We start from the raw sequence: 19,837 nt of genomic DNA on the forward strand, positions 1-19,837 counted from the left end.
GAGCAGAGAACCCGATGCGAGGCTCGATACCAGGACCCTGGGATCATGACCTGAGCCAAAGGCAGAGGCTTTAACCCACTGAGCCACTCAGACACTCCTGAAAAAAACTATAATTTTTAAAATATTGTTTGTTCACAAAAAATTGGTAAGTTAATTGGCTTATTAATAAGATTTTTTATCAGATATTCCATTTTGCATTTGGCCCTGTGAGTGATTAAAAATAAGTATGACATGAGATTTGACTAAAAGGTGAGCAAAAGATAAGAAGACAACAAATATGACAAATTATTAATTTAGTAATTACATGTTTTGTAGTGCTGCCATTTTGTAAGATAGAAATTTAGATAAGATTAATCAATGTAGAGTTATTCTCTGAAGAAGTTTTTAATTAATGACATTGGTAACTAAATTTATCATAGTTTTATTGGGTAATTCATATATCCGACACTTGATTTCATTTAATCATCCTAAAATAACCATCATGAGACAGGATGTAATATTAGCATTTAGGTGAAGAAATGGTATTTCAGATGTCTTAATCATATAACCTCTAAAAAGTAAATGATGAGACATTTGAGTACAAATTCATCCAACAATGGCTCACACTCTTACCCCACATTCACCTATAAATAAGTTCAACTATAAAATTATTATCTGAAAATGTAAAATTCAGCTTTTATTCCTAATGATAATTTGAGAAACTTGGAACCTCTTCTAAAATTAGAAAACTATTACATGTGAAGAAATCCATACAGAAATTGTTGAATATAGATATAGATATAGATATATGGTAAGAGATTAATAGCATGAAAGATACATAATTAAAAACATGCTTAATTTATAGGACATATTATAGTGAAAATTTGGATGACTTTAAGCAATAACGGTTTCAGATAACAATGTTATTAATAAACAAAGTATTAAATTTTGAATATATACATTGTGTTAATCAGATGAGGTGTATATATGACAAAAGAAAGGGTACTAATTTCTGAGGACACATTGCAAATTGGGAACTTTTTTTTTAAAGATTTTATTTATTTATTAGCAAGCTAGAGATCACTAGCAGGGGTTTAGGGGCAGAGGAAGAAAAAGGCTCCCTGCTCCGGGAGCCCCATATGGAACTGGATCCCAGGACCCCAGGATTAGGACCTGAGCTGAAGGCAGATCCCCAACCGACAGAGCCACTCGGGCTCCTGCAAACTGGGAACATTATTAACCCCAACCCTGGAGATGTCAGTAAGACTTAATGATTCTTAGATGGTCATTGTGGCCTATTGACTGGAACGGTCAGATGACAGACAAGCAGCACATGTCTTTGTAGGACAGTACTGTTTACACTCAGTTCTCTAAACTACATTGAAACCAGGTGGGCATCATACTAGCACCGTTGCAGTAACAGGGTTGCTACAGTGCTAATGAATTTAGAGCATGCGTACCTATGCCAAGTCTGTATTTCCTGACCTGACTTTTCGCTTCATGGCATGGAAACTTAACCTATTAAACAAGTGGAAAGCATAGAATCAGCACAACCAGATTTTTAACAAAGGAACTTTAACCCAGTTATCAAAAGGGATCAATAATATCTTCAAAGTTTCTAGCTCAATGTGACTCGTTATGTTAATTCAATATATATCTACAGTGGCTTTTTTCATCATTGTTAGGATACAAATTCCTTCTCCCTGCAGTTAGAGTAATAACTTGGATCTTTGGAATTAATATATCACATGAATATTGGTAAGTTTATGAAATATAATTTTTAATTTTTTAAATTTTTATTTATTTGAGAGAAAGAGGGGCAGGGAGAGGGGCAAGGGGAGTAGCAAATGGAAAGGGAGAGGCAGACTCCCCACTGAGCAGGGAGCAGGTCTTGTGGCTAGATTCCACGACCTTGGGATGTTGACCTGATCCAAAGGCAGCTACCCAATACAGTAAGCCACCCAGGTTCCCCTATAGAATATGATTTTAAAAGAGGAATATATAGATCACCCTGAAAAGTTTAAAATATTTTACAGATTTGTGAAGCTGGAAATCATTTCATCAATGTAATCTTGGCTCATCCCAATCATACAGGTTAGTCCCTTTTTTTCTCTCTCTCTCTAAACAATGTTACTTACTATTTTTAAAAGCCTTTAGTAAACAATTTTTAAAGCAATAGTTGGAAACATTAATGACAATATGTCCCAATTCTAGCTCTTGTATGCCTAAATTTTTCAAATATTTGAACTAAATCATATTTTCTAATAATGGTTTCTCTAAAATGAAATGTTCATGGCCCTCACGTCAAATGGCAATCTCACTTAAATCTGTAAAAAATAAACAGAGGATTAAGAATTAAGGCAGTACAAAATCCAGGATAAATGCCAATATTATAGCTTGATTCCCAATCTTGATCTAATTTACATTAAAATTTATATAATCCCACTCTATTTCAAGTGACTTAAACTTTTTTCTAATAAAAGTGATCTTTGTTTGGCAAATTCCATAGCTCTGAAATAGCAATGCCAGGGAGGACATTTTGAATTTAGTAGTTAGTTTAAAGTATTTCACAAAATTCACAGTGTTTATATAATGATATTCTTCATAAATCAATCCTCTCATTCAGGTTTAATTATAGGTATGGATTCATACTGTTTTTTGTGTATGATACATAATTTAATTATAATTTTATTTTATTTTATTTTTTAAAGATTTTATTTATTATTTGACAGAGATCACAAGTAGGCAGAGAGGCACGCAGATAGAGAGGGGAAGCAGGTTCCCTGCTGAGCAGAGAGCCCTACATGGGGCTCGATCCCAGGACCCTGGGATCATGACCTGAGCTGAAGGCAGAAGCTTGAACTCACTGAGTCACCCAGGCGCCCCTAATTATAATTTCAAATGGCGATAGTCAACATTTGGAATTCATGCTGTTATCAGTCTAGTTGCAAATATAAAGCTGCATTGCCTCAAGTGTTTTTTAACATCTACCTGGTTGTCTTAACATTTTCTTGACTTGCACATTTCTGGCAGGTTGGTGAAACATTTTCCAAAATATTTTTTTTCATATAATATATAGAATTACAAAGGAAAACTTTGCTCAAGTTTCTTCATCTATTTGGATTATGGTATCATGATTTGAAAATGAAAATTTTCAATCATTCTGTTTCTGAAGTCAAACAGGACTTTGGAATTGTTCATGTGAAAAAGACTTTTCTTCAGTATTTACTTCATCTTTTATCTCGCTTGTATGTAGCTCGAGAAAGCAGATGCCAATCTAATCTTGTCTTCTCTACTAATTGATTTGGTCCTTTTGCCTTGAGACTCAAAAGACTTTTTCTTTACCACTAATTCTATTAATTTTGTCAGATATGTTTTAGAGTCCATAATTTCAAGACAATTTTCCCAAAAACATGATGCAATCTTCCAGGAGGTTGATTCATGTCTTTTTTTTTTTTTTAATTTCTAGAAGTTTAAAATTTGTTTTGTTGCATTGTGGGCATTATCAGGGGGTAAATTATATATAAGTTATATCTTTATATGTTAATATCTTTCATTTTCTATTAAACATTCCACTCAGGCAAATCGAAATGTCTGTATTACTGAGAAGTCTTTTTTCCTTTTCTACAATTTCTTTCTTGAGTACAATCACCTTTCATATTCTTTTTTTCTTGGCCATATCTATTTTGAGTTTTGGAATTCTTTTTTATTTAATTATTAATTTTTTATTATTTATAAACATATATTTTTATCCCCAGGGGTACAGGTCTGTGAATCACCAGGTTTACACACTTCACAGCACTCACCAAAGCACATACCCTCCCCAAGGTCCATAATCCCACCCCTTTCTCCCAACCCCCCTCCCCCCAGCAACCCTCAGTTTGTTTTGTGAGATTAAGAGTCACTTATGGTTTGTCTCCCTCCCAATCCCATCTTGTTTCATTTATTCTTCTCCTACCCACTTAAGCCCCCATGTTGCATCACCACTTCCTCATATCAGGGAGATCATATGATAGTTGTCTTTCTCTGCTTGACTTATTTCGCTAAGCATGATATGCTCTAGTTCCATCCATGTTGTCGGAAATGGCAAGATTTCATTTCTTTTGATGGCTTCATAGTATTCCATTGTGTATATATACCACATCTTCTTGATCCATTCATCTGTTGATGGACATCTAGGTTCTTTCCATAGTTTGGCTATTGTGGACATTGCTGCTATAAGCATTTGGGTGCACGTGCCCCTTTGGATCACTACGTTTGTATCTTTAGGGTAAATACCCAATATTGCAATTGCTGGGTCATAGGGCAGTTCTATTTTCAACATTTTGAGGAACCTCCATGCTGTTTTCCAGAGTGGCTGCACCAGCTTGCATTCCCACCAACAGTGTAGGAGGGTTCCCCTTTCTCCGCATCCTCGCCAGCATCTGTCATTTCCTGACTTGTTGATTTTAGCCATTCTGACTGGTGTGAGGTGATATCTCATTGTGGTTTTGATTTGTATTTCCCTGATGCCGAGTGATATGGAGCACTTTTTCATGTGTCTGTTGGCCATCTGGATGTCTTCTTTGCAGAAATGTCTGTTCATGTCCTCTGCCCATTTCTTGAGTGGATTATTTATTCTTTGGGTGTTGAGTTTGCTAAGTTCTTTATAGATTCTGGACACTAATCCTTTATCTGATATGTCGTTTGCAAATATCTTCTCCCATTCTGTCAGTTGTCTTTTGATTTTGTTTACTGTTTCCTTTGCTGTGCAAAAGATTTTGATCTTGATGAAAACCCAATAGTTCATTTTTTCCCTTGCTTCCCTTTCCTTTTGCATTGTTCCTAGGAAAATGTTGCTGCGGCAGAGGGAGTTTTGCAATTCTTAATAGTTATGTACTCTGGTATCTGCAAATGCTTCTGTGTAGGCATGTTCTGTTAAAATTTTTCAATTTTCTTTTTTAGGGGGATGTTTTTATCAGCTTGGAGAAAATACCTTCCTATTTTATTGACATAGGAAGCTTATACAAATGCCGATCAACTTCTGTTCATTTTCAAGTGTATGGATTGTCCTAAAAGAGGAATAACAGATGGGAAGCTTGAAGTAGAGTCCCTAAAGTGTATTCTGGAGGGGATGGGGGGTTTCTTTACTGGGTCTTTTGATTCTTTAAACACTCCTTTATCCTAACTTCACAATTCCCAAAACTGTTTTCTTCTTCTCCTTCTCTTCCAAACCTCCAAGCTATGTCTTCCCCATGTACTGCTCTTTGATACTACTTTTCTTTTCATGGAAGCAGTGTTTTCTAAGATGAAAACCATCTGGTCTCACTGCTTCCAAATCATTTCATCTCCTTTCAGTTCTTCATATCCAGTGTTCTGACCTATCAAGTATCAGACCATTTCTCAGAGTAGACATTCTTTTTCTTATCATGAATTCTAGATTTCTATAATACAGTAAATTCTTGTTTTCTTACATAAACTCCTTTTTAAAAATACCAGTTCTTTTGTTGGCTTTGAAAAATTTCTGCTACTTTTGAATTTTTACTCCCCATTATGTATTAATTAAAATTTATAATAATATCTCTTCCTTAGAAGTGCTTTAGTCCTAAGTTATGTATAGGGAGATCATTTAACATTTATTATTTAAACAAGATGTCACAAAATGTGTTCCCTGGTAGATACAATCTGATATAGAATAAGTTTAAAAGAAGTTTCTTACCAAAGAGACACAGAATCTATACTCAGAAAACTATAAAGTACTCATGAAAGAAATTGAGGAAGACACAAAGAAATGGAAAAATGTTCCATGCTCCTGGATTGGAAGAATAAATATTGTGAAAATCTCTATGCTACCTAAAGCAATCTACACATTTAATGCAATTCCTATCAAAGTACCATCCATCTTTTTCAAAGAAATGGAACAAATAATTCTAAAATTTATATGGAACCAGAAAAGACCTCGAATAGCCAAAGGGATATTGAAAAAGAAAGCCAACGTTGGTGGCATCACAATTCCGGACTTCAAGCTCTATTACAAAGCTGTCATCATCAAGACAGCATGGTACTGGCACAAAAACAGACACATAGATCAATGGAACAGAATAGAGAGCCCAGAAATAGACCCTCAAATCTATGGTCAACTAATCTTCGACAAAGCAGGAAAGAATGTCCAATGGAAAAAAGACAGCCTCTTCAATAAATGGTGCTGGGAAAATTGGACAGCCACATGCAGAAAAATGAAATTGGACCATTTCCTTACACCACACACAAAAATAGACTCAAAATGGATGAAGGACCTCAATGTGCGAAAGGAGTCCATCAAAATCCTTGAGGAGAACACAGGCAGCAACCTCTTCGACCTCTGCCGCAGCAACATCTTCCTAGGAACAACGCCAAAGGCAATGGAAGCAAGGGAAAAAATGAACTATTGGGATTTCATCAAGATCAAAAGCTTTTGCACAGCAAAGGAAACAGTTAACAAAATCAAAAGACAACTGACAGAATGGGAGAAGATATTTGCAAACGACATATCAGATAAAGGACTAGTGTCCAGAATCTATAAAGAACTTAGCAAACTCAACACCCAAAGAACAAATAATCCAATCAAGAAATGGGCAGAAGACATGAACAGACATTTCTGCAAAGAAGACATCCAGATGGCGAACAGACACATGAAAAAGTGCTCCATATCACTCGGCATCAGGGAAATACAAATCAAAACCACAATGAGATATCACCTCACACCAGTCAGAATGGCTAAAATCAACAAGTCAGGAAATGACAGATGCTGGCGAGGATGCGGAGAAAGGGGAACCCTCCTACACTGTTGGTGGGAATGCAAGCTGGTGCAGCCACTCTGGAAAACAGCATGGAGGTTCCTCAAAATGTTGAAAATAGAACTGCCCTATGACCCAGCAATTGCACTATTGGGTATTTACCCTAAAGATACAAATGTAGTGATCCAAAGGGACACATGCACCCGAATGTTTATAGCAGCAATGTCCACAATAGCCAAACTATGGAAAGAACCTAGATGTCCATCAACAGATGAATGGATCAAGAAGATGTGGTATATATACACAATGGAATACTATGCAGCCATCAAAAGAAATGAAATCTTGCCATTTGCAACAACATGGATGGAACTAGAGCGTATCATGCTTAGCGAAATAAGTCAAGCAGAGAAAGACAACTATCATATGATCTCCCTGATATGAGGAAGTGGTGATGCAACATGGAGGCTTAAGTGGGTAGAAGAAGAATAAATGAAACAAGATGGGATTGGGAGGGAGACAAACCATAAGTGACTCTTAATCTCACAAAACAAACTGAGGGTTGCCGGGGGGAGGGGGTTTGGGAGAAGGGGGTGGGATTATGGACATTGGGGAGGGTATGTGATTTGGTGAGTGCTGTGAAGTGTGTAAACCTGGTGATTCACAGACCTGTACCCCTGGGGATAAAAATATATGTTTATAAAAAATAAAAAATTTAAAAAAAAAAAAAGAAGTTTCTTACAAAGTATGGAAAAGAAGAAAGCAAGGAGAATTTTGCTAAGTGAGAAATTGATGCTGTCTCATGGGTGGCCTCAGTCAATTCTATAGGGGTATCTGATGCTAGGATAATCTTGCTGACTTGTGTCTTATGTTGGAATGAGTAGGAAAAAGGTAACTTAGGTGTGGATCTCTCTGGGAAATGTGAATGACAAAGGATAAGGCAGCTCTCTTTAGTAAAAACCATTCTCTCAGAGGGTCTGATAATTGAAAACTTTCTGCTACGAGCACTCCAGCATTTATGGAAGAAGTACATCATACCTGCTGGGGATCTTGACAGTGTATCACAGAAACCATCACAGTCTCTTTCTTTCTTTTTTTTTTTTTTCACAGATCCAATTTGTATACTTTTTGTAGTAGCCTTGTGAAGATGCCAGTAGGCCTCTCTTTCTGGGGGAAATGTAAAAGAGACATGCTAGTGGGAGAGTACACAGCCTTAACCACTGTACATGGTCTTGGTAAAATAACTGATTTGTGCTAATTTTCTTCTCTACAAATTGGTAGATTCCTTTTACCCTCAACATTCTCATTTAATGTCTCAGGGATTATCTATTGGCATAACCTAGATATTCTCTCTCTCTCTCTCTCTTTTTTTTTTTTTTTTTTTTAAGTCAGCGGAAGGGGAGAAGGAGAGAGAGAGGGAGAATCTTAAGCAGACTCCATGCCCATTATGGAGCCCAATATGAGGCTTGTTCTCTCAACCCTGAGATCATGACCTGAGCTGAAATCAAGAGATGGTTAACTGACTGAGCCAATCATTCAGGTGCCCCTACTAAATCCTCAACTGGAGGATAAAATTTTCATGGATACTTGTTCTAGTGTTGCAGGGTCTTCTTTCCTGAGGTCCCAGGGTGCTCTTCTACCAATGAGGTTAGTGTCTTACAACTGGTTGAAGTCCAAAAACTGGGAAAGGATTTTATATTAAGTCAGCTGCCCCAAATCTCTTTTCATCTCTATTCATCTCTTATTTTCCTTAAATTCAGAAATAGTGGTCTTGAGTAAACATCAGCTAGTTGCTACGAATGTTTCATTATTTTAACTGTCCATAATGCTTTGTGGATCAAACTTTTTCTGAATTTACTACACATTCTGGCTTATGACAGCTAAGTACTGACACTAAAAATGCCTTGATTTGGGAGAAGGGGAAGTATGGATCCTTAAATCTCGATCACTACTAGTTCATCCTAATTCTAAGATGACATCACTTATATGCAGACTGGAACTGCAGAAAAACAACACTAATCTTAGTGCTGGTGTGCCCCTTTCACAAAAACATTCCTTATAGCTTTGAAAAATGCTCTAAGTTCTAAGAACATAAAAAAAAAAATGGAAATATGGGACATGAAAAAAAATTTTCCCATAGAAAGGAGTCTTCCTTTTTCAGCCTTATATAGACTAGTCTAGGATCCCTGCTCTTCCAGACCATTTGATACCTTTTCCCCTGCTTGCTATGGAATTCCAACATTTCTTCCTCACTTACTGTGTGCCATTACTCTGCTCATGCTTCCAGGTGCACATTAGTGTGTTTGTACCATTTTAGCAGAACATTATTTCCTTTATCTCAGAAGACTGTGTCAACATAATAAACCTACTCTTGTCCAATTTTATATTATACCTTTTTCATCAAGCACCCCAATCACATGCTATAATATGCCATAATGTGCTACCACATGGTAGCTGGGTTTTGTATGTCCATTGGGGCATAATCTTTTGTTGTTGTTGTTGTTCCCTTATCAGATCCAGAGCAAACTCAAGTAGGTTATTTTGAATGGGAACCCTAGCCTATAACTTAGGAATTAAGAGAGGGCATGGAGAATATCCTAGAGGGGATTTTCTTGCAACATAGTGGCATATGTATTGCCTTTAAGCAAGGGAGTGTGCTAACTTTTAATAGGGGTGAGTGGATGACTTCTGCAGGTTCAGAGAGTACATGGAAATCTATATATTCCAAGATTTTGTGAACAACAACCTTGGCTTAGCAGACCTAGTTTGGATCAGAGTTCTCTTTTCTTTGAAGCCTGACTACTCTTTCAAGTAAGTCCTTGTCCTGGTCTTCAGCTCTCTGTCTTTCTCTCATTGCAAGAGATTAGAGCTTCTCAGATGAGGTCCTCTAACTTTCTCACAGCTGGATTTTAATTGCCAATTGTCAATTTCAATTTCAGCTGTCTTTATCAAGAGCACTGAGAGTAATCCCCACTTAATTTCATTGGACCAAATAAAGCATTCCTTTCCACCAGTATAGCAGCCAGCATACCACTGGTGAAAGTCTTTATATTTGCAGAGCTACTCTTGTACCCACCCCTATCTGGGACCTACAGTCAACGATGGAGTACTCATTGCAGGCTATTCAGTAGGTCATTCCACTTTAAAATGCCATTCTAAAAAAAAAAAAAAAAGTGCTGTTGGTTCAGTTTTCTAGGATGCAGATGCTGAAGTGGAGCAGATGCTGAAGTGGAGATTAGCATTCAGGAGGTATCTTAGAGAGTGATTTTATGAATGGAAAAAAAATAGTCATGTTTGGGGAGAAAATTGAGAGTCTGCAATTTCGAGGGAAGTTTCAGATGAACCTATGGGGCATGCTACAGGTGCAGTGAACAATCAGTGTTATTCTGAGATGAATCCTTTACTTACCACATTGGTCAAATATTGGATTGTGGCTACACCAAAGATTAAGTATGATCTTGTGTGAGGTTGTTATCTTCTGCCTGACAATCTTCATAGAAGATGCTGAGAGTTTAAAGTTTTCTGCCAGCAGTTATTGCTGAAGCCATGGAATAAATTCATACCTGAAGAAGAATCTGGGAAGTGCAGCACTGCAATGTAAAAAATCTTCTGACTTTTATTTAATAGAAGTTCTATTAGAAATAGTAACTATTGATTGAGAAAACCTTTCATGGGAATGCAAGTACTAAATTAGTAACCTCTAGACTTACATCTTAACATTAACAGTAAGTAGATACAGGAGATAGTATCTATATACATATATTTTTCTGGGTCCCAAGACATATTGGTTATTAAATCTACAAAGTAGACGAAATGCATGTTTGTGAATCCCTGAACATTTCCACTACCACTAGAGGCTGAACAGTCATAAACTAGGTTTAACCCAGATTATCTTTTGTGCATCTTCCACCTCTGAAATGCAGTTTTTATAACATGGATAGTAGGTTTCTCAATCACCTTTCTTCTGATGAATATATGGATGTTACAAAAAGGCACTTGCATGTACGTTATCAAGAGAATCTGTAATATTAAATGGTATATGTATTTATCCTTATCGTGAATAAGCAGTACATGAAATCTGCACAGTACCTAATATATATTTTTACTTTGATATTTTAACAATAGTTACATTTCTGAAAACAACATACTGACATTTCATTATGACTTTAGAATTATAACTAAAACAGATTAGTTAATGTGTTATCTGATTAAATTTGCTATGGAGAATAAACAGTAATAATTCATATTTACTTTTACAAATGTCACTGCTCAAAGCTCAACTTGAAATCACTATAAATTTGTTATCTAAAACATTTCTTGAAAGAAATTAGAAGGCAAAAAAAAATCACAAAAATCAAGTGACAATATGCTAAGTATAATGAAACCTGTAAATAACAATTCTGATTGCTAAGCAGAAGTAATTTATGTGGTATTTCTGAATATTAACTATGCTGATATTCATTGTAATCCTCTTATGAGAGATTTTCACACTTTTCTAATATAAATGACATCCTTATAAAATTCCCTTTGGATTTTCACTAATTAAATAGAAAGGGAGGTTTGAAGTATTTAATAATCTCAACCAAAAACATCATCTTCTTTGATACTAAAAAAGAAGAGGCATGCAATTGTTAAAGCACATTTACTATTTCACTATGCAATTCAGCTGCATCTATTATGCAAAATAACCTTTATATATTGGAATTTAAAGAACTGATTATCATGGTATATTCTGTAATTTTATTGTAACATAGCTATAGACATACAAAATGACAGATACTCTGTTTGAGTCAAAAGGTCATAACATTTGAAACTGGGATTCTGAGTAATTTAGGAAATAGGTTTCTATAAATACGTGATGACATTTTATGTAGTATAAGTTATTCCAGGGAATTTAGAATTATATAAGACATATGATTAAATTTGCAATATGTATCATCATTGATATTTTATATCCTTCTTTCTAAAAGGAATTAATGCATGTTTTCCAAGTCCAAATTATAACCCCTTCACATGGATGTTTTTCTTGGTTTCATGTCCTAACTACACCTATGAGGTATGTTATTTATTTATGTAAATAATTAAACTTTATCCCATGATATGCTAAATGCATATGTTTATGTGTTTACATATATATTAAACTTTAATATATATGATTATAAACAGGTTTTATCTGTAGATTTGGCACAGGGATATAAATTATGATATATGATTTCAATTCAAGTTATAAACATAGGAAATTGGAACATTTAACCACAATTTTTCCTGCAAAAATTGAATATTTTCACATGTATTTACTTAAAAATATAATCTTCATATAAAATGTCTTAAGATATTTCAGGATTCCTTTTTATATCTTCAAAGTGTTTGGAACAAAATCTTTCATTTTGTTTTATGAATATGATGCTGTTTATGGAATTATGACTATCATTTTTAACAACAAAAGTATTATTTGGGGGAAATTTATTTCTACCCATAGTTTTTTTACTGTGTTTTAAGCTTTCACATTACCTATATAATATCACAAATGAAAAAAACTACTATATTAATCTAGGTATTTATTAATTTATGTTTTAATCTAATAGATTGGATCATGGATTAGTTTCACAATCATGACACAAACTCTGCCAGGTAAGACCTAGGTTTTTTGACGTTTAAGTAAATGCACCTTTGGGAGAAGTGGTTTCTGAGAACAAATTTCTATAGTGCTAAAGTTTGGCATTTATGCAAAAGGATTTGGGGCTTCTATGTTTATTTTTATCTTGGATATTTTTAGCAGTATTAAAATATAATGAAACAAAATTATCTAGGTAACCATAGCTTAATCCAACCTGGAAAATGTAGCCCAAACATATTTATTAAGCACCAAGAATTTGTTAACAGAAATGGTGGTAATAATGCACTTCACTTGAAACTCTCTCTTGTGCACGAACACAGACATGTGTATGTGTTGTGTCCTTCAAGTGTCCATGATGTCTCTGAAGGGAAGGCTGGGAGCATGAGTGTGTGATCTTAAATGCTGGGCATTTTAACACACATAGGAGATTTAAATTGAAATGGGCTGCATGTATTGGAAAGGGTATGTATTACATCCATTTCATCCATTATTTGTTCCACTGTATAAATTTTTTGAATCATAATTAATACAGTTTGCCATATGCATGTGTGTGTGCAGATGTATAGTATATATATACAGAAAGCTCCTACTGAAGAATTCAGAGTTAAAAATTCCTTATTTGGAAATACTTTGTGTCAGAAATTAAAAAAAAAATGTGGATTTATTTTGACCTCTGCTATGTACTTTCTATGTTTATTCAATCATACAATAAAAATAGTTGAACATATATTATGTTCGGTAATTAATATTAGTAAAGAAAATTGATATGGAAGTATGAAGTACTTGAGAAATATTTTCAGAGCTAAATATGGTATTTTTTTTTCTAATATAACTTGCTATATCTATCATAGGAATAAGAAAGAATAAGAATAATTATTTCTTTCTTCTTCTTTTTTTTTTTTTTTTGTAGTTGGGATTTTTACACTTCTGATGAGTATCCAGATGTCTCTGTGGGCACAAAAGAAACATAAGATTTATTTGAAGAAATTCAGTTCTTATATGCATAGAAAATCAGCAATGATTCCATTCATACTGTAGGAAAAGTGTATAGAAGAACACTATACAATCTCAATAAATCAGACATGGGCAATTGTTGACTATACTTAACAGAATTTCAAAAACTACAGTACTTTTACTGAGGGGCGCCTGGGTGGCTCAGTGGGTTAAGCCTCTGCCTTCGGCTCAGGTCATGATCTCAGGGTCCTGGGATTGAGCACCATATTGGGCTCTCTGCTCGGTGGGGAGCCTGCTTCCCCCTCTCTTTCTGCCTGTCTCTCTGACTGCTTGTGATTTCGCTCTGTCAAATAAATAAACAAAATCTTAAAAAAAAAACCTACAGTACTTTTACTGAGTAGAAGTATTAAATGGTAGAATCTAGCTAAATTTAGAAGAACAGGGGCACCTGGGTGGCTCAGTGGGTTAAGCTGCTGCCTTCAGCTCAGGTCATGGTCTCAGGGTCCTGGGATTGAGCCCCACATCAGACTCTTTGCTCAGCAGGGAGCTTGCTTCCTCCTCTCTCTCTGCCTGCTTCTCTGCCTACCTGTGATCTTTCTCTGTCAAATAAATAAATAAAAATCTTTAGAAGGATAAACCTGAGGCAAATAAAAAGTAGAAACTACAAATATGACTAATAAAAAATAGTACCCAATATATTTTCAAAAGGTTGATCCTTAAACAAGATTTTACTTCATTCAATATTTTATAATACTATTTGCTTAAGACAATTAAACACCTGAATTCTAAGGTTAAAAAAAAAATTGTGACATTTAAGTCACTTGAATTTTACATATTTTGATAGTAATTTATTATTTTCTTTATTGTTCAACATGTTATTGAAAAGTACATTTCAATTTCTTATGAAAATTCTACCTATATTAAAAGTTAAACATGTAACTTATCATATTCATTTACTCATACATACATTCTATGTTGCCATTCTGAAACTATAAAAATTAAAATATTTTCTAGACATTTTACTAAATCATTTGAATGTATACTGCATATTAAATATATATTTATATTTTCATATAAATAATCTTTATATATAAATATATATTAAAATATATATATATTTCAAATTGATTATATGTGATGACAGAATACACTGAAGATCTTTTGAGATTGAGAGTGGAAATATGTCCTATGTCCTCTCAAAGCTTGTTTGCATATGTGTGAGTGTGTATTTGAATATGCATGTATATGACAGGGAGATGACTGATAGAAAAATCGTTAAATATTTATTTTTCAAATTTGAGTTTTTTTCACTTTTAAATTGGGATTCTTTAGATTTGTTCATTTCTAGAGCCTTTCAAATTTCTCCATATATATCAAAATAGCCTCAGGACACCTGGGTGGCTCAGTTGGTTAAGCAGCTGCCCTCAGCTCAGGTCATGATCCCAGTGTCCTGGGATGGAGTCCCGAATTGGGCTCCTTGCTCAGTGGGGAGCCTGCTTCTCCCTCTGTCTCTGCCTGCCATTCTGTCTGCCTGTGCTCGCGTTCTCTCCCTCTCTCTCTCTGACAAATAAATAAAATCTTTTAAAAAAATATAGCCTTATTAAAGCTGTTAGATTATATGCATATTTGACTAAATATTTTGGTAAGTGTAAGTATGTATTCATCTGTGGGTATCTATCATTAATATGTGTGTCAAATTATTCAAAAGATAACAAAAGCACCATTTTAAAAGCTTTGTTATCATTCCCAAATGTATAGCATTAAAATATCTCAGAGGAAGACAACAAATTGAACTCCCTAATACCTATTCAGCAAAGTAACACAGAATCATGCAAAAGTCTTAAAAGGAGGTACTAATGTTTTAAACCACATACGCCAGATACATCTATGTAATCAACCACCTGTGATAACTATTAGTATACTAATAGTTACTTTTTTGAATCACTGTCTGGAATAATACTTTCTCTAATTCCAAATAAAAATTTGCAAACAGTGTTTTTAAAATATCACATCTTCATCTCTCACATATTTCTTATAAAAAGTAGCTGGAGAAAGAAAATAATGAAAAGAGAACAACAAAAGTTAAGTCCGCTGCTATGCTACCCCAAATTATCACAGCATACTGCTCCTGCTCTCCACCCCTTCATCATGTCTACCTCAAGCTGCTATTTTATAGGTGTTTTCAGTTTGTTTGCATGTGTTTTTAAAAAAAATGTTTTGCCTCTAATTTTGAATAAAAATAGACATTTAGTGCATTTTGCTTTTTAGTAAGCTTTGTGGAAACAAAAGTTGTTCTCTGACTCATACACAGACACACACACTGCAATTCCAGGCACTATCATTTCTTAAGAGAAAAAAATATGTCAAGTCAAATGACTTTTAAGTAAATGAAGCATATTCTTATTTTATAAATGTGCATGTTTTATCTTCCCTATAGACATGTTATGTCTAATCTCCAAACATTATCAAATCAGAAATTTCAACATTATAGTTGAATATCTTGTATATTGACCTTTAATCTTCAGTAATTAAACATATTTTCAAGGTATTTTAAGTTCAACTTTAAGTAACTAGTATTCAGTACATGTTAAGTTTTAGTAGTTGATGTATTGCAATTAAAACATTTACTCTCATAAGATAAAATAAAATGACCTGTGAATTGATAATAAGGGTTCTTTCTACTTTTATTTTAGTAAAGAAGAAAGGAAAACCTTTATGTTCCTCCTGGATATTAAGGGTGATTATAGCAAATGTTACTTTATAAGCACAATTAAGGGCATTTATGCAGCTTTTGCATAATGATAATAATTAAAAACCATTTATTTTAAAGGCTGCTTAAAAGTTAATTTTCACCCAGGTGCATACTGAAGCCTATAATTAGCCTTCCTTCAGAGGAGGTTTGGTTGACGAAATGCATAAAAGCATTTCCAGAGGCAGAAGTTCCCTGCTAAAACGAGATTTTGGTTTTTAACTTTAGCTTGATAATGGTGCTTAAAATATGTGAGAAAAAATGCTAAGACATATTTTTAATAAATGAAACTATAATCATCCTAGATTAATTTTATTGAGAAGACATAAAGAAGACATATTTACATACACTTTAACTATTTGAGAAATGAGGCTCTGTAAGACTGGTAGGGGGAAATTGTTATTATTTACAACAAATATAAGAATTGTTCAAAACCGGGGCTCTGGGGTGGCTCAGTTGATTAAGCAGCTGCCTTTGGCTCAGGTCATGATCCCAGGGTCCTGGAATCCAGTGCGGCATCAGGCTCCTTGTTCAGCGGGAGCCTACTTCTCCCTCTACCTTCTCCTCCCCATGCTTCTGCTCTCTCTCTCTCTCTCCCTTTGACAAATAAATAAAAATCTTTAAAAAGAAATTGTTCAAAACAATCACAAAGAATAATTTCCTGTGTATTTTGTAATTCCACTGGCCTGGAAATCAGTGTTATTTCTATGATAAATTCTTACAGTTCATTCTTCCTCTCCTGATTTCCTCCTTACTAACCAGTCACCAGATGGTTTATTTTCCACAAGCTTTTTCATGCTTCCTGACAGAAGCTCCGAGTAGAGGAAATCATTACACTTTATCTATTGTTCAAAAGAGAATATAATAGGATTTATAATCCAATAAGATTTAAAAAAAAATACTATTACTTTAAGAAGTTTATAGAAATAAGAAGTAAATCCCTTAGGAATTATTGTGAAATATCTGACACTGGCTAAAGTTTGCCCTGTTTAGATATGAGCATTCCTATCTATAAAATGAGATATTTGAGGTAAGTAACCTATAATATCCTTTCCGAATATTCTTGTAGAAAATTGTTATTTCAAATTATTGTCAATTCTTATTGCTCTCAAAAATTATATATCATAAAATCCATGTTTGAATTATATGGCCAAGTTTCTTTTTATATAACATAATTTCTACTAATTTATTAAGTATATTTATGAGTATGTGGTACCTAAAATACAGGGCTGAGCTTTCCTCAACAAATTAAAATTTCTTCTTTCTTGGAGCATTTGAGATACAAAATTGGAATATAAAAAATAAATAAATGAGTGACAAACTAATTTGGACTGTGATCAATGGTATAAGGAAATGATTTATGTGCTATGAGAAAGTAAAATAGGAATTTGAGGGATAAGATGAGGCAGATATTGTGGTCAAGAATTTACTCTGTAGGGGGATGACCTTTTAGCAGACATTCAGAGTATTTAGCAAGGTGAAAGACAGCAGAAAGAATATTTTAGGCAAATGAAACTTTATATACACACACACACACTCAGTCACCTATAGTCACTATGTGTGTGTGTGTGTGTGTAGAGCCACCAAGACAGGAAAAACTTGGCATGCTTGAAGATCAGTGAGCTATCCAGTTTAAATGGAATATACTTAATAAGAGAATGAGTCATGCCCACTGAGCCACTGAGTTTGGAGAAATAGTGGAGACACACGTCATGCATGACCCATAGGCCTCTAAATCTCACATTACTTGATGCATTATTGTAGAAAACTCAATTCTGCTATAGAATATGAGAATACATATGTGTTAGAGGAGACACATAAAGAAATTGCATCAAGTTAATTTACAAGAGGATAATACTTAGATCTTTTTTACGATTGTATGTATTTATTTTATAGAAAGGGGGGGCATGAGACTAAGCAACGGTAGGATGGAGGGGCAGGGAGAAAGAGGGTAAAACATCTCCAGCAGACTCTGCACTGAGCAGGGAGCCTGACCTGGGGCTCCATCTTATGACCCTCAGATCATGACTTGAACCAAAACCAAGAATCAGACGCTTAAGCAACAGAGTCACCCAGTTGCCCCAATATTTAGATTTTATTATAACTGAAATAAAAAAGATGCAAGACAATAAATAATATAATGTGATGTGATATTCTTTTAAAAATTAATTGTTTCTTATGTGCAAAAAGTTGTGGATAAAGAGAGGACACAGCAGGACATTTAGAAGAATCCGGTAATATACAAAAGGAGAAATGTTTAGTTGCTATGGGATGCTCTGGGTTTTGCTTTCATTTTATAAAGAAGAAAATTTGGAAGAGCCCTACCTCCATCCATGGGACGTCAGAGATTCTAGGGAAGAGTTGAAGTGAAGGCAAGGTGGACCTAGATTTCGAATCTTTAAGAAGTCATTTAAAAAAAAAAAAAAAAAAAAAAAAAAAAAAAAAGAAGTCATTTACTGGACTGAGTGAACAGAGCTAAAACCATTCCCGTGCCAATAAGTCTAATCTGTAAGCGTAAGAGCTTCCCATAACCACTAGCATACCTGTATTTGCCAAACATGTCCCTGAATGACATTCTGTTAGAATATGCAGAACTTTATTAAAGCCTATGGGACGGCATCTTTCTGAAAATGCATCTTTTTAAAAAAATTTTTATTTATTATAAACATATATTTTTATCCCCAGGGGTACAGGTCTGTGAATCGCCAGGTTTACACACTTCACAGCACTCACCAAAGCACATACCATCCCCAATGTCCATAACCCCACCCCCTTCTCCCAAACCCCTCCCCCCAGCAACCCTCAGTTTGTTTTGTGACATTAAGAGTCTCCCTCCCAATCCCATCTTGTTTCATTGATTCTTCTCCTACTTACTTAAGCCCCCATGTTGAAAATGCATCTTTTTGAAAAGCCTGGAAGGACACAAAACCTCATTTTTCTGGGTACATAAACTGTCCCTGAAGAAGATACCACTCCAGAAAATTCTGATAGCTCCCATATCTAAACAGTTTCATATGTATTGACCAATCTGAACTGTGCAACCATGAATACAAACTGTTCTGGAAAGACTAGCCATATAATATTGCTATACAAAAAGCTGGACATAATGAGGACAAAAAGTGCTATAACAGCTTCATAGGTAAAATAAATTCAGGTAAATTAATTAAATCTTAGTTATTGATTTTAGGTCCAAAGAAATCTCTAGTCATTTTCTCACCAAAATCAATCAGGCTATTATTATATCTTAAAATTAGGATATATATTCAAATTAACACTGTGCATCAAATAATATTTCAATCTCCAGAATTTCATCCAGAAAGTATTGATACAGGCATAGTAATATATATGCATAAGCATGATTACAATACATAAGCAGACATTAAAGGTAGACTAAATGGCTATTGGATCTAACAAATCAGTTCATGCTCTAAATCATGGAGTACCATGTAGCTTTAAAATATATATTTTATGAATTTTAATTGGCATAATTAAATCCTCATGTGAGAGATTAAATGAATAAAACAGAGTGTAAAACTGGATAAGCACTTTATCTAAACCTACAGGCATTTTACAACACCAAAGTAAAAAAAAAAAAAAAAATTATCAAAGATGATAAGATCAAACATATTTATATATAAACAGAGTAATAATATAAAAGCAAGAATACCACAAAAAGATATCAAAATATTAAGAATTATTTTGGATTAGGAAGATTGATATTTTTTCTATTGTCCTATGCTTTCTATATTTTTTTGCATGTACAAGTATGGTCTATTTCACTATAAA

The 19,837-nt window shown here is 34.3% G+C and overlaps 1 protein-coding gene across 2 annotated transcripts in view; it reads left to right on the forward strand.

Moving 5' to 3' along the window:
- TECRL (trans-2,3-enoyl-CoA reductase like) overlaps positions 1-13,680 on the forward strand; it is a 102,945-nt gene extending 89,265 nt beyond the window's left edge. For both annotated transcript variants that reach the window (XM_059160301.1, XM_059160293.1), the window contains exons 9-12: positions 2,016-2,073; positions 11,702-11,787; positions 12,317-12,362; positions 13,259-13,680. In XM_059160301.1, coding sequence (XP_059016284.1) covers positions 2,016-2,073; positions 11,702-11,787; positions 12,317-12,362; positions 13,259-13,386 — 318 coding nt within the window. In that variant the 3' untranslated portion in view covers positions 13,387-13,680. The remainder of the gene's footprint in view (positions 1-2,015; positions 2,074-11,701; positions 11,788-12,316; positions 12,363-13,258) is intronic.
- The last annotated feature ends 6,157 nt before the right edge of the window (positions 13,681-19,837 follow it).

The sequence above is a fragment of the Mustela lutreola genome, chromosome 1, assembly GCF_030435805.1.
Source record: "Mustela lutreola isolate mMusLut2 chromosome 1, mMusLut2.pri, whole genome shotgun sequence".
NCBI classification, from domain to species: Eukaryota; Metazoa; Chordata; class Mammalia; order Carnivora; family Mustelidae; genus Mustela; species Mustela lutreola.